This window comes from Neophocaena asiaeorientalis, unplaced genomic scaffold (genome assembly GCF_003031525.2).
Source record: "Neophocaena asiaeorientalis asiaeorientalis breed wild unplaced genomic scaffold, Neophocaena_asiaeorientalis_V1.1 scaffold110, whole genome shotgun sequence".
NCBI classification, from domain to species: Eukaryota; Metazoa; Chordata; class Mammalia; order Artiodactyla; family Phocoenidae; genus Neophocaena; species Neophocaena asiaeorientalis.
Window position 1 is genome coordinate 5,052,573 of NW_020175053.1, and position 16,014 is coordinate 5,068,586.

The 16,014-nt window shown below is 40.5% G+C and overlaps 1 protein-coding gene across 4 annotated transcripts in view; it reads right to left on the reverse strand.

Annotated features, from left to right (window-relative positions):
* SPIRE1 (spire type actin nucleation factor 1) overlaps window positions 1-16,014 on the reverse strand; it is a 162,741-nt gene that overhangs the window by 52,135 nt on the left and 94,592 nt on the right. For all 4 annotated transcript variants that reach the window (XM_024763920.1, XM_024763919.1, XM_024763923.1 and 1 more), the window contains exon 3: window positions 15,875-16,000. In XM_024763920.1, the coding sequence (XP_024619688.1) occupies window positions 15,875-16,000 (126 nt within the window). The remainder of the gene's footprint in view (window positions 1-15,874; window positions 16,001-16,014) is intronic.

The window sequence follows — 16,014 nt, forward strand, 5'->3', positions numbered from 1 at the left end:
AATGTATTTGCATAGATTCAACCACCACCCTTACTGACAATGTATTCATGTATTAACATAATATTTTAATAACAGCATTTTAATGACCACCCTTTTCCTCCATATTGTTAACCATTTAGAACTATTTGTTATTTAATGGTATTCCCCTGTACAATGGGTACATGTTTTCAGCTAGAAACTTTTAAATATGTAAAAATGAATGTTTCAATAATTCCTTGAAAAAAACCTTTTTTGAACTCAGTTAAAATACGCTAATATACTTTTAAAGAAATTACTTTCAGACACCATTAAATATATCTCACAAGTGACAAAGTCACTAATATAAATATTGCCTATAATAAACAGAACATGTATATTAGCCTCACAGAGTAAGAGCCATGATGTCCTTCCTAATTCAGATACTTTTACCAGAAAAGAAAAAGGACTTCCAAATTAATATTTTGGAAATTAGAGCACAAAAAAGCCCCCAATTACAGCAATTCTTGTGATAAATGGAAGTCTCCCATGCATATAAAGAGCTAATGGATAATTACTAAAGAATATGATTTATATTTTCATCAACCTTTATGGCACTATCTTAAAGATGTAACATGCTCCTTCTCCCAGAGGGGTCGAAGAGGGAGAAGACATTTCTCTCGAGACAAAGAGCATTTTACTTAATGAAAAATGTAAAACGTTAAGATACTAAACTGTAAGTTGATATTCTATAAAGCTCAATTTGAATTTATACAGTTCACTGCAGAAATCAGAAAAAGTATAGATGAAGTCGTCAAAATGAAGGAAATGCATTTCTAGGTTCCAGGAAAGGAACACTGTTCCTCCATTCTCCCAATATTTTTGTAGACAGACACACACACACACACACACACACACACACACACACACACACACACACACACACACACACACACACTCTCACTGGCTGAGTGTTTAATGCCTGTCTCTGCCCCAAGTAGCTGGACTCACAGTATCTCCCTAAAGACACCTATCTGCCCTTTCGGTTTTTATACTCATTAACTGTTCACACCTACAGAAATGCAGTGATGATCATTATAAAACAATCATTAAAATATCAGAGACACTATTTACAAATTATATCACAAAAAGCTATTTTCTTAATAAATAAATAAGACCAATACTCCATTAGAAAAATGGACAAAGAATATGGATACACAATTGAAAAATACAAATAGTTCTTAAGCATATGAAAAGGTACCTGATCTCATTCATTGTAAGGAAAATGTAAACTAAAACTATGAGATATAAATTTTCACTTATCACTTAGAAAACACATTATGAAGATGTAGAAAAACAGACACTCTTACACATTTCCAAGGAGAGTATCAATTGGTAAACCTCAATGGAGGAGAATCTCATAAATTTTATGAAAATTATAAATGCACAATTTCTTTGACCCAGCAATTCTACTTTTAGGAATTTGTCTTATATATACAATCACACCCACGAAAAACAGGTTAAAAACTATCCATTGCAGCATTGTTTATAAAGAGCAAAAAATTGGAAGAGACTTATTAGTTGTCAATAGAGGACAGATTAAATCAATTACAGTCTATCCAAACAACAGAACATCACGGAGACACAAGAAATGTAAACACTATGTGCTGATATAAAATGATCTACAAGATTTATTATTAAATGAAAAAAGGAAGGTTCAGAACAGAATAAAAGACGAAAAAATATTGATATTTTCTGTTAGTTATACATAAATCATCTGTGTAAGGACAAAGAAGAAATTAACAGTATTTGTTGCCTGTGGGAGACTGTGCAGCTAGGAGACAGAGGGAGAAGAGTGCAGCTTCTTGCACTATTTCTGGACTCCTGGAGCTTGAATCATGTGAGTTTTTTTATTTGTTAAAATGAAGTTAATTAAGTTCAAAAAGTTACAGGACCTGAAAAGTCTACAACTGAGTTCTGACATGATCTTCTATATAAAAGATTCTTCTGAAGCATTTTAACAGGGCGAGTAGTGACAAACCCAAAGAAACCTCGGGGCAGAGAGGGTAATTTCACTATTGCTGATGAGAGGAGTGTTCTGCACATTTACTAACTTTCACAAAATAAACCAAATAGAAAAAAGATAGACTTTGACAAGGACTCTAAAAAAGTTACAAATAACAAATGATTTAATTAAAATGAACACAATGGCAACCTTAAACAAACAGCTGGTGGTAGATTCTTTCTTTCAAAAAATATGTTCACCCCTTGGAGGACTGGAAATCCGTTTTGGCTCTAGGGAGAAATTTCCAGTTAACTTAAATGTCATCGCAGTTTTATTACTGGAGGTGTAGGGAGCAAACATGGGAGGGAGAGGCCAGGAGTATGAGAAAGCTAATTAAAATATACTTCAACATGTGAATTGAGATAGAGGTCTTGTGGCTTTATCTTTGTGCGTGCATTAAAGCAGAAAACAGTCTCAAGTCATGTCACAGCAGACGTCTTAGGAGTCAGCGTTAACTGGCAATGGCACTTTGATGTAGGTGGACTTGGTTATACTGGCTGTGAGATACTGGGTGGGAAATAGTTACATTTGATTTTTTTCAACCAATTACAGGTTATAAAATGTGGTCATCTGATTTTAAACAACAGACAAAAGACAATTCCATAACAGCCTAATCAATTCCAAAAACACTGTTTTCCCCCCGTGGCAACAGAAAATACTTTATATATACATATATAGTATTCCATTTTAACTAAAATATTTTAGCACTATCTTGTTTAAGATTAACTGAGCTCAAAGATTTCATCACAAAATTATGCTTCTTTTATAGGACTAATTGAAATAATATATGTAAATCACTTAATAAACTATTACAGCAATCATTCTCATTATATAGTGTAAAATTACTCATATAATCTTTTGAAAATTCATAATGAACCATACTGCTTTCCCACTCACGTTCTTAGCCCATAATTTCAATATATGGTCAAATACTAGCAGCTAAAAAGATAGAATGGCTCTAATCTGGGCACCTAGAAATCATCCTTCCATTACGGGGTTTTATTAAATTTAGGGTAAGATTTAACCAATCAGAAGAATGTGACTGGTGAAGTTTAAAATAAAGTCACATGTAAGTGAGAATCCCTCAAACACTTAGAAAATGGAGACACTGGCGTAATGCTCCTTCTAACAGCTGTATCTCTGAGTACCGGAAGAGGAAACAGGTGCCTCCACGGTGCCTCCATTCACACGCCACAGCCCGCATCCCACTGCTGGACTGGCTGCTCCTGGGCTGTGGCTCTTACTGGAGTATCTTGTTCACCACTGTGTCCCCAGTGAAATGTAAATAGTAAGAGCACTGAATGCACGGCTGTTGGGAGAACTGCAGAGTTAATGCACACCACAGCCTTAGAGCAGTGTCTGCACAGGATAAGCGTGAGAGAAATACTTGCTGTTATTCATTGTAGTAGCACCTGCCATATAGGAGACACATGACACAACTGTTGCATGAATGAATAAATTTTGCCAATTGATCCTAATTCCTTTGGGACCTAGTGCTTCTCTACTCGCCAGGATTTGCAATAGCCAAATATGGCTGCTGCATTCTCACAGGTCCCCGAAAGTCCCCCAGTCTCTGCCCACCCCCACACTCAGGTTTATGGAATCCTCCTGTACATCCTCATCTCCTACTGCAAGATCCATTTTTGGTGTTTGTCACTATTTCTAAATCCTTAGAAAGGAGTGTTAATCCCAATTCTTTCTATCACTATGGGCAGCTAATTGATTATAGTTTGTTAAACTGTGCTTCAGCTTTCCTCTCTATAAAATGAGGCGGGACACAAACAGTAGTACTGCCTGCTTATCAGGACTATCACGAAGTTTAAAGTGCTCACAAAGGCAATGAATAAGAGATAGTCAGGGATTACAAATGTTTATGTGAAAGTGACATAAATTGTTTGAGCCCAGAGCTGCAGCTGTGGGCTTTGGATCTTTTTTCCCAAAGCACATACATTTCCTTAGAGTGGAAATCTTTGAAAAAATTATAAAAATCCAGTAGCACTCCATCTCACCCCCTACTCCTCAGGTTCCCACTTTGGACAGCAGCTCGAATACAAGGGGATGGACTATAAAGGACTTAAGGCTGATTCTATTTTGCTCTATTTCTTCTTGAATGTTAATGTGTTAAACACTTAGGAAAATTCAACTATAGAACAAAATGTGACATTTACTAGGTTGAAAAAAATCTCATTAATGAAGGGCCCTAGTGTTGTCCTAAGCTGAGGAAGCAGCAAGGGGAACATACCTAAAAAGACGACAGGAGATGCTGTCCTCAGTCCCTAATTCTATGACAAGGTTGGGAATATAAACATGGTCCTTGTCCCTAAGATGTTCAGTCTAATGAGGAGACGAACGTAAATGGTAATTCCAATACACTGTGATGAGTGACAGAAGCCAGAGCAGAGTGCTCTATGAATGAACACAGAGAATAAAGAAATTAACTTCGATCAGCAGAAGCATTTCAGAACAGTGGACATCTGAGTTAGGTCTTAAGTAGGCATTTTCTATGTGAGAGAAGAGAGGAGAAGGACATTTCCAGCAGGTGCAGAGGCCCTCGGCAATCAGGGGCTGGAGGAAGGTAGCAAAGCGTGAACGCGTGGTGAGCAACAGGGAATGAAGAGCCCAGAGAGGTCAGATTGGGGCCCGGCTGTAAACGGTCCCTATGCTGTGCTAAAGGGTCTAAACTTTCCACCTACAAGCATCAAGGAGTCAACACATCTTTACACAGGGACGGAAAGCTGGAGGATAGATGGAACACTGGAGGATAGACTGTACACGGGGACGGAACGCTGGAGGATACAGTCTATCCTCCATTAGGAGGCTCTGCCACAACTCAGGCAAGAGACGCAGACCACTGCACGAGCAAGGCACAGGTAAGAACGCGAAGGAGGCTCTGCATCTGGAGACAAGTCAGGAGTGTCAGGGGACCACGATTCGAAAGAGGTGGCAGAAATCAGATGTCCAACACCTGCCACAGTTCTCTAAGTCATTCAACGCTGATCCAAGATTTATATAGGCCCTATTACACTGCGGTTGCAGCAGTGAATTGGACAGAAAAGATCTCTGCCCTCAGTGAGAATGTATCCTAGTGGCAGATATGAATGAGGGGGAAAAGAGACCAGCAAAACAACTCTAGACTGTGATGGCTGCTAGAAAGGAAATACACAAGAGTAATGTGACTTTAAAGAAACAGGCCAAGTGCGCTCACTACATAAGAGCATTTAGGAGACGCCTCAGACGTCCTTTCAGCTGAGGACTGAAGGATACAAATGAAGAACCATAATTCAGAGGGTGAATGAACATAGCATTTATAAGAGGAGTTTAAGATGTCAACAAGCAACTAAATAATCAAGCACCACAGGTGCACTCACACTTAAGAAGAGATAAAGATCATTATGATCAGATAATCGGAAATGACAATCTACACTGTGATAGCCTGCCTCTGAAGAAATCCAAGATGGCTTAACGATATTAGACATCTTATCCCTCAAAGATCAAGATGTTTGGGGGTATTCTACCTTCATTCTGGGGTTATTTACATGTATGGCACAAGAAACTGCAAGGGGAGAGAAAACTTTCATCACTTTAAGTATATAATCTTCTAACCAAAATTACGTGCTTTAAAAACCTTTTACGTGCCTTCTAATTAAGAGTTCTTATTGCAATGATATGAACATGTTTCATAATGTTCAATTATTATTATTATGATTTTTTTTTTTTTTTTTGGTGATACATGGGCCTCTCACTGTTGTGGCCTCTCCCGTTGCGGAGCACAGGCTCCAGACGCGCAGGCTCAGCGGCCACGGCTCACGGGCCCAGCCGCTCCGCGGCATGTGGGATCCTCCCGGACCGGAGCACGAACCCGTGTCCCCTGCATCGGCAGGCAGACTCTCAACCACTGTGCCACCAGGGAAGCCCTGTTCAATTATTTTTACTGTTCATTCACTTATGACTAATATTATTATATTAGGAATTTCTTCTTTCCAGGAATTTGCTTACCGTTAGATTTTAAAATACAGAAGTTTGGGACTTCCCTGGTGGTCCAGTGACTGAGACTCTGTGCTCCCAATGCAGGGGGCCCGGGTTTGATCCCTGGTCAGGGAACTAGATCCCACATGCTGCAAGTAAAGATCCTGCATGCTGCAACTAAGACTTGGTGCAGTCAAATAAATAAATAAATAAATTTAAAAATAAATAAAATACAGAAGTTTTAGTCCTCACTGACATCAGTACAGTAGCAATGTCAGTACTGAGTTTACAGCTCAATACTGACAACACTGAGCTTTCCTATAAAATCTACAACACTGAACTGCTTTCATGAAATCCATCTTGAATTTAAAATATAATATAAAACCGGATTTAAAAAATGGATAAAATATGATATAAAATAGTATACATTAACTTCCTAGCAAATTTTACTGGGAATGCATTTTAAATGTTTATCTGTATATATTTTGCCTACACAAAACAAGACTGGTACAAAAATGAGGAAAATCTTGAATGAATAGAACAAAGATTTAGTCACATGAATTGCACTTTCTGCAGAGCATTTTATGACTAGAAGGAATCTGAGCATGTCTATTTTGCCCCCACTTCCCTTTTTAAAGTGAAGTAAACAGAAATCTAGCAAAGGCTATTTGACTTAAGCCAGTCGCATGACTAATGAGTGGAAGAATATGATTCACCAACACAAAAGGGGCTTTAAAAAATGACTGGTGTTGATATATTTTAAATATAATAAAAATGAAAAATGAGTTATTGCTTGAAAACAAGATTTTTTTTCAAAAGGTTCTTTTTAAACAGTGTACTTCCCTGATACATCAAGTTTTTTCTACAACGATAAATAGAGTTACACCTCTACTGTGAAAGGATTTCCTGGAGAAGGTGGGTAGGGCACACTACACACTAAATGTGGAGGCAATAATGTTACAGCAGGCTGGGAACATACTGTAATCAGTCAACTGACTTTCTAGTCTGGAAATAATTTTATCTCAATCTTTGACATTTCCATTTCCATAGTACTTCATACCTAAACCTAACATGACACGTCCCTCCTCCCATCCCATTCCCATCTGTGTGCGTGTGTGAGACAGACAGACAGACACACACACACACACGCTCTCGCACACGTTCCCTCATGAGCCCCCTTCTCCCCCAACTCCAAATTTTATTCTCTCTGGCTCACACCCACTTCTTCCCAACCCTGATTAAAAGCCTGTATCAAAGCGTACACCTGCACTTTCCTCCAGGGACTCTTGTCAGCCATGGACAAGTCTGTTGCAGGTGACTGTTCTTACAAGAAAACAGGAATAACTGCAGAGAGCACCTTCGCCAGGCTGGAGAGCGGAATGAGGATGGAAACACGGGCATCAGAAGTGCTGAGAACTTCCTTCTATGGGAACCTCTAAGCTAAGCCTCAGTTTACTAATCTACAAAGTGAGAGTCACAGGACTGGTCATGAAGACTAAATGATGCAAACAACAGCAGCCACTTTGCGGCTGTAGGGCTTAAAGTATGAGGAACTGATAAATAATTTCATGTAATAATAACAAAACCAGGGACTGATGATCAAAAACTACTTAGACAGCAATGAATTAAAGCACACTGCCATTAATATAATTTCCTTTTTTCCAACAAAGTAATTTACACTTGAAATTGCCAAGCTCAATCCTCCCCTCCCCACTGCACATGCTCACCAGCTCTAGCCAGTCCAGTTGGGCTGGGGGGGTTCACTGGCACGAGGGCACGGGCCATCTCTTCTTTCACGCGACCCTATGCACTAAATGGACGGCTCAGACAGTCCCTCCATCTACACTTACATACGAGAATATCAAATTGCTTATAAGACACGGGAACACGTACTCACTTTCAAGGATATCAAATTGCCTTTGAGACACAATAACAGCAGCCTATTCAAATCTTCTCTATCGTTTGGAGAACCACCTTAAAGGGTCTCATTCATTGTTTAAGAAGGAAATCATCACATCATGAAAAGAGATCATTATGAAAATGAATTTACTTTCTAAATAAATAGATGGACTACAAGGCCTTGTGCTTTATAAAGTAGCTAGGTCTGGTAAATGTAATGACCACTTTATAGAACAATTATAACACTTGGAAATAGGTTATGGGTTTTATATTTTAATAAACTGCCAATTGAGCATATAAGAGGTTTAATATAATTAAAGTACTTTTGGTCTATCAAATCAATACATTATCAACAACTGAGCTCAAATGTTTTGATACTAATATTTTACCCTAATTTTATACACGCACACACACAGATATATGGTTGTTTGAAACATCACTGATAATCAGATAATCAATCAACCTGTTGAATAAGACGTTATTACTTTGAAAATTCCAGTTGATATACAGTAACTCACAGGTATAGAAGAAAGATCGTCTGATTCTTTTTTTAAAAAGAAATCCCATGGGTTTTAAAAAACTTAATTAATTTATTTATTGGCTGCGTTGGGTCTTCGTTGCTGCGCGCAGGCTTTCTCTAGTTGTGGCAAGTGAGGGCTACTCTTCATTGTGGGGCGCGGGCTTCTCCTGTGGAGCACGGGCTTTAGGCATGCAGGCTTCAGTAGTCGCGGTGTGTGGGCTCAGTAGCTGCAGCACACGGGCTCTAGAGTGCAGGCTCAGTCGTTGTGGCATGCAGGCTCAGTAGCTGTGGCTCGTGGGCTCTAGAGTGCAGGCTCAGTAGTTGTGGCACACGGGCTTAGTTGCTCCGTGGCATGTGGGATCTTCCCGGACCAGGGATTGAACCCATGTCCCCTGCACTGGCAGGCTGATTCTTATCCACTGTGCCACCAGGGAAGTCCCTCGTCTGATTCTAAAATTGTGTATTTTGAGATCTTCAGAAAAAAAATCAAATTAGCCCAGAGTTGTTTATTATTAGTGTGAATTTAGCACTCTTAAGACTAGGTTAAAGGTTAAAGTGACTAACATACATTTATGAACTAATATGTATGAAAATTTTCTTTAATTTCAAGAAAAATGCATACATTGAAGAGGAAAGGGAAATGCATTTGGACCCTATAAGACTTTATTCCTAAAACCTCAGTATTGACAGGCAATTTATGTAGTATAAAATCTGTAATTAAATAGTACAGAATGTTCATACCAGGATTTCCACATATCTTATAGCTTACCTTCTCAAGACTCACTATTAAGTAAGTTCTTATTTATAAATTTAAAGAATGGAAAGGGCACTCAAAGGCCTCATCTACAGCCCACAAAACTTCCTGTATTTACTAGAAATATCTTGGTCAAAATGTTTCTAATAGTCAAAAATGCTTTCAAAACTGGCTTCTTTCAACCAGAACATTTCTGAAGCTCTGAAAACACAGACAGAATGCATAAATCATTTCAGTTCAACAGACATTTCTAGAGTGTTTCCTACATGCACACACTGCAGTAAGAGTCACCAACAGGAAAATGATTCAAAACACAGTCATTCATCTCAAGCACTATCTGGTCCAGCTGTGGAGAAACAGTTCGAAGACAAGCAAATAACTCCCGGGGAGTATGAGACGTGCAGGACTGAGGGGTATAAGACAGAGGGAGTGAAGGGTGGAGGGAGGTACCACGTGAGCAGGCTTTAGGTGGGTAAACAGGAGCTCACCAAGAAGGCAAGGCAGGGAGAGAATGCCAGGCAGAAAGAACAGAAATGTGCTAGGGCCACAGACATACAACAAGCATGATATATTCAGAAACTGTAAGTAATTCTGACTGGATAGTGTAAAATGCAAAGAAGGGAGAGTTGAAAAGGAGAATAAAAACACAACTAGGTGAAATGCCATAAGGCCTCGTGTGCAAGACAATGGAGTTTGGTTTCACTCTCTAGGCCATGAGGAGCCATGTTAACCAGAAAGCAAAGTGCCTTGTCAAGCTGCCAGGTGTCCAGTGATCAGGAAGGAGGAGCCAAACTGAAAATAACAACCACGCCCTTATTCCCTTACTGCAGCAGCGCAAACAAGAGGCCAACAAAGAGGTTTTGCTCTCCTTGCTCTATTTTCCCCTCAGAATGGCGCTGGGTGAGGTCAGGTGACAGGCGGTGCAGATGGGTGATCTTCTCACTGTGGAAGAGCACTGGACAGCAGGGCCCCGCATGTGTGGACCCGGGGCTGGTGGAGGGAAAGAGTGGAGGCAAGGGCCTTAGCCAAGGTCCTTCTAGTGCAGGTGCCGGGTGAGGAATGCAGGCGACGGGTGAGGAATGCAGGTGTGTGTGCCCCTGTGGCCTGTGGGCGTGACACACCAAGCTCACCATCCCCTACAGAAAACCAGAGTACAGCACTCAAGTCCCGTGTAGAAAGGGCAGCCCGCCCCCGGGAGGCCTGCCTGGGAAAGCAGGCCTCAGGTCAGGCCTGGAAGAACACGCGGAGGTTTGGGCCTGGAGCCAGACTCCTCGGGTCAGATCTGTGACCTACAGCAATCATTCCCGACAAAGTGGAAGGTGAACTGGACAGAGAGAATTTACAGAGATGAGACCAGCAGGAGGCTACTGTAATAACCCAGGTTGGACATGTGGGCCTGAACTCTTGGTGAAGTGACTAAATCTAAGCCACACAGGACAAGAAGTGAATCCAGGAAGGACTGATAAACTGTCAGAAAATAGCGGGAAGGGGAGGTCAAGGGACAATACCCGTTCAGGTGGCAGTGAGTGGAAGAGCTCAATGGGCAGGGGGTGAGGAACGAAAGCCCACGATTTCCAAGATGGAATGATCACAGGCTATCATGAGGACAAAGGTGTGTTCAGGTAAGCAGAGTACTGAAGTAGAGGAGGTGTCAAGGAGACAAAGCTAAAGTTTCTTTTATCAATCAAATCAGTCAAGATGCTGGCAGATGACAGTGACAATGGGTTCAAGAATAACAGAAGCAGATGGCATGAGGTTTTGGTACAAGTATGAAGAGTCATTGTTTAGAAGCAGCAGAGAGAGGGAATATCACCAACCGACCCCAGTCCAAAGATCTGAAGCTGTGGAGGACAGAGCAGCCTCCCACAAGAGGGAGGCAAGAGAAAGCACTGCTCTTGGGGGAGCAAGAGTCCTGAGAAGAGCCTGAGGGTACTGAGAAGGTCCTTTTAAAAATGGAGCAGAGTTTCCAGAAAGAAGAATGGAGATTCAAGTTTCTGCTTAGATATGTCAACAAAGCTTTTGCTTCATTTTAATGAATCATAAATTATATATTAAGAAAAAAAGGCCCTGAACCAAGATGGCGGAGTATAAGGATGTGCTCTCACTCCCCCTTGTGAGAACACCGGAATCACAACTAGCTGCTGGACAATCATCGACAGGAAGACACTGGAACTCACCAAAAAACATACCCCACATCCAAAGACAAAGGAGAAGCCACAATGAGAGGGTAGGAGGGGTGCAATCACAGTAAAATCAAATCCCATAACTCCTGGGTGGGTAACTCACAGACTGGAGAACACTTAAACCACAGAACTCCACTCACTGGCGTGAAGATCCTGAGCCCCATGTCAGGCTTCCCAACCTGGGGGTCCGGCAACAGGAGGAGGAATTCCAAAAGAATCACACTTTGAAGGCTAGTGCGATCTGACTGCAGGACTTTGACATGACTGGAGGAAACAGAGCCTCCACTCTCGGAGGGTACACACAAAGTAGTGTGTGCATCGGGACCCAAGGGAAGGAGCAGTGACCCCAAGGGAGACTGGACCTACCTGCTAGTGTTGGAGGGTCTCCTGCAGAGGCAGGGGGTGGCTGTGGCTCACCATGGGGACAAGGACACTGGCAGCAGTTCTGGGAAGTACTCCTTGGAGTGAGCCCTCCCAGAGTCTGCCATTAGCCCCACTAAAGAGCCCAGGAAGGCTCCAGTGCTGGGTGCCTCAGGCCAAACAATCAACAGGGAGGGAATCCAGCCCCACCCATCAGCAGTCAAGCAGATTAAAGTTTTACTGAGCTCTGCCCACCAGAGCAACAGTCAGCTCTACCCACTACCAGTCCCTCCCATCAGGAAACTTGCACAAGCCTCTTAGATAGCCTCATCCACCAGAGGGCAGACAGCAGAAACAAGAAGAACTACAATCCTGCAGCCTGCGGAACAAAAACCACATTCACAGAAATATAGACAAGATGAAAAGGCAGAGGGCTACGTACCAGATGAAGGAACAAGATAAAACCGCAGAAAAACAACTAAATGAAGTGCAGATAGGCAGCCTTCCAGAAAAAGAATTCAGAATAATGATAGTGAAGATGATCCAGGACCTCAGAAAAAGAATGGAGGACCCCGAATAGCCAAAGCAGTCTTGAGGGGAAAAAATGGAGCTGGAGGAATCAGACTCCCTGACTTCGGACTATACTACAAAGCAACAGTAATCAAGACAATATGGTAATGACACAAAACGAGAAACATAGATCAATGGGAGGAGATAGAAAGCCCAGTGATAAACCCACGCACCTATGGTCAAGTAATCTATGACAAAGGAGGCAAGGATATACAATGGAGAAAAGACAATCTCTTCAATAAGTGGTGCTGGGAAAACTGGACAGCTACATGTAAAAGAATGAAATTAGGACATTCCCTAATACCATACACAAAAATAAGCTCAAAATGGATTAAAGACCTAAATGTAAGGCCAGACACTATAAAACTCTTAGAGGAAAACATAGGAAGAACACTCTTTGACATAAATCACAGCAAGATCTTTTTTTGATCCACCTCCTAAGGTAATGGAAATAAAAACAAAAATAAACAAATGGTACCTAATGAAAGTTCAATGCTTTTGCACAGCAAAGGAAACCATAAATAAGACGAAAAAATAACCCTCAGAATGGGAGAAAATATTTGCAAATGAATCAACAGACAAAGGATTAATCTCCAAAACATATAAACAGCTCATGCAGCTCAATATTAAAGAAACAAACAACCCAATCAGAAAATGGGCAGAAGACCTAAATAGACATTCTCCAAAGAAGACATACAGATGGTCAAGAAGCACATGAAAAGCTGCTCATCATCACTAATTATTAGAGAAATGCAAATCAAAACTACAATGAGGTATCACCTCACACCAGTTAGAATGGGCATCATCAGAAAATCTACAAACAACAAATGCTGGAGAGGGTGTGGAGAAAAGGCAACCCTCTTGCACTGCTGGTGGGAATGTAGATTGATACAACCACTATGGAGACCAGTATGGAGGTTCCTTAAAAAACTAAAAATAGAATTACCATATGATCCAGCAATCCCACTACTACTGGGCATATACCCAGAGAAAACCATAATTCAAAAAGACACATGCACACCAATGTTCATTGCAGCACTATTTACAATAGCCAGCTCATGGAAGCAACCTAAATGCCCACTGACAGACGAATGGATAAAGAAGATGTGGCACATACATACAATGGAATATTAGTCAGACATAAAAAGGAATGAAATTGGGTCATTTGTTGAAACGTGGATGGATCCAGAGACTGTCATACAGAGTGAAGTAAGTCAGAAAGAGAAAAATAAATATTGTATATTAATGCATATATGTGGAACCTAGAAAAATGGTACAGATGAACTGGTTTGCAGGCAGAGTTGAGACACAGATGTAGAGAACAAACATATGGACACCAAGCGGGGAAAGCCACGGTGCGGTGGGGATGGTGGTGTGATTAATTGGGCAATTGGGATTGACATGTATACACTGATGTGTATAAAATTGATGAATAGTAAGAACCTGCTGTATAAAAAAAGAATGGAAAAGGTTGAGAAGAGATCAGCAAAGTAAGGAACAAGAGTAGGAGATGATTAAACAGGACACAACTCGTGTCTATGAAGACCCAGATGTGGGGTGGTGCCAGAAGTTGACAGGGTGAGATACGGCCAAAACCCCGACCTCAACCTTGACCAGGGCCTGGCTGGTCCCTGTGGGCATCACAAAAGCCACCAATGGTTCCAAACACTCGTGTTCTTTTACTCCATTTGTGTGCATTTTCTTTAAATAGACTTATTTAAATAAATAATCCCTTTCTAAGAATTTGTCTGGCAAAGCAAAGTTTTCATCAAGAACAAATAAAAAAATTGAAGCTCATTGCAATAGAAAATTTATTAATCCTGTTCTTTAAGCTCAGAAATGATTTCTAAGACTGTCTGTGTTGGAAGGGCTCTAAGAGCTCATTTGCTTCACTCTAACCCCACAGGACTCTACTTATGCCCTAAAAATATCACTAGCCTCTCTGGAGAAGACAATCTCAATTCCAACAAGCTAGAGAAGACAATTACCCCAAAAAAAGTAATCTTTTTAGTAAATCTACTCTACTAAACCTTAATTGAGGATGTGCTTTTGGATGTTTACTCGGAAGCTTTTAACTGGACCCTCTGTCCTCTGGTTCTGTCCAGGAGGAAAAGCTAGTTTATGACGTATTTATAATTATTCTTCAAATAACAATTAGTTCACCCTTTCTACCCTGTTAAAGACTTTCTTCTTGGGTCCAATTCTATAAATTCCTAGAAAAATAGACATAACTTTTCATTAGCCTATCAAAAAAGACAGACTATAAGCAGTATCCTGGTTAGAACTAAAGAGGAAAGCTTGGAGCTCTTATTCATACATATAAAATGGATTTATTTAAGGTGATTTATTAAGGGTGATCTGAATAAACTTACATATTACCAGAACTAATTAGTCGTACTTTATTTAATATAGTACACATCCCATATGTGTACTATATTACACATCCCATATGTGTCTCTCCCCAAACTGTGTCATCGTGGGTTTTAAACTAGTGTTTCAGATAAACTCCATACTTCAGTCACAAAAGAAATGATACCCACCACTGATCATGTACTGAGCTCTTACTACGTGCCAGGTGCTTTACAAAGATCTCAAGAATCTTCACAATTGTCTGTGGGATGTGAAATATGGCAATTCACCTTGTAAATAAATTAGAATGATTCTCTTTGGACTCTACATGAAATTTTTTTTCAACTAAAATGTTTTTATTACACAAAGTTTTATAAAAATTGAAAAATACACAAGTTATATAAAGTAAAAAGGGAAAGCTCCCTCTACCCCCACCCTGCCTCTGTACTCTTTCTATTCCGTAGTACAGAGTTTGGAAGGTTTATTTTTATATATTAAGTAGGTCAGCTGTGTTTCCCATTCTTGGATAAGTAGCCTTCTATAGGAGACATTCTATGGGGCCCAGCAGCACACTCCTCTCTGGGCACCAGGGCTATATGCGACAGAAGTGACCCTCTGTGGGCTGCATGGGCCTTCAGTTGCGGCAGGGCTGACTGCTGTGGGTGCGCTGGTGAGTGCGGCTGGACCCCGGCCTGGTTGGCTGCCAGCCCCTGCCTCATGCAGTGACTACTGGCCCACTGTGGGTGGGTACACATAGTATTTTTAACTCATAGACACTGATAGATAATAAAGAAAATAGCTAAAATGAGATTCTGGATTATCTGAAAGTTAATTCATATCTCCTGCATTAAATATTTAATCACATCCACTATAAAAGTTAAATCATCAGATGTGTAGCTTCCTCTCTGCATCCTTATCCCTTCCTGAAAGACACACTAACATTTTTTTACAATGGACAAAAGAAGAGTGGCAGAAAGAGGGTGAAAAGCAAGTCACATGGGAAACTGACTAAACCAGTTCAGTAACATTTTCCATTTGTAAGGAAGCTTTATGAAAATCTTTGTTTTATTAAATGGATTCACACAGTAACATTTTAAAGAACAGATTTAATTCTGCCTAAGTTGCTTCTTTCCTGAATGATTTTCAGCACTCATCAGGATGGCAATAAATATTTTAAATAATATGATAGGCAATGTTGAAAATTCAGGTTTCTCTTTCACAATGCCATTAAATAGGAAAGCAGTAGTACTTACCTCCTTTGCACTCTTAATTTTAGTCAGAAATGTATACAGCTCCATTGTCTCTGCAAACAGTGCACGACACACTGCCTGATAATGATTTGGTGCCTCTGATGCAGTTGGGAGATGAGCAGCACATAACTACAGAAGAGGAA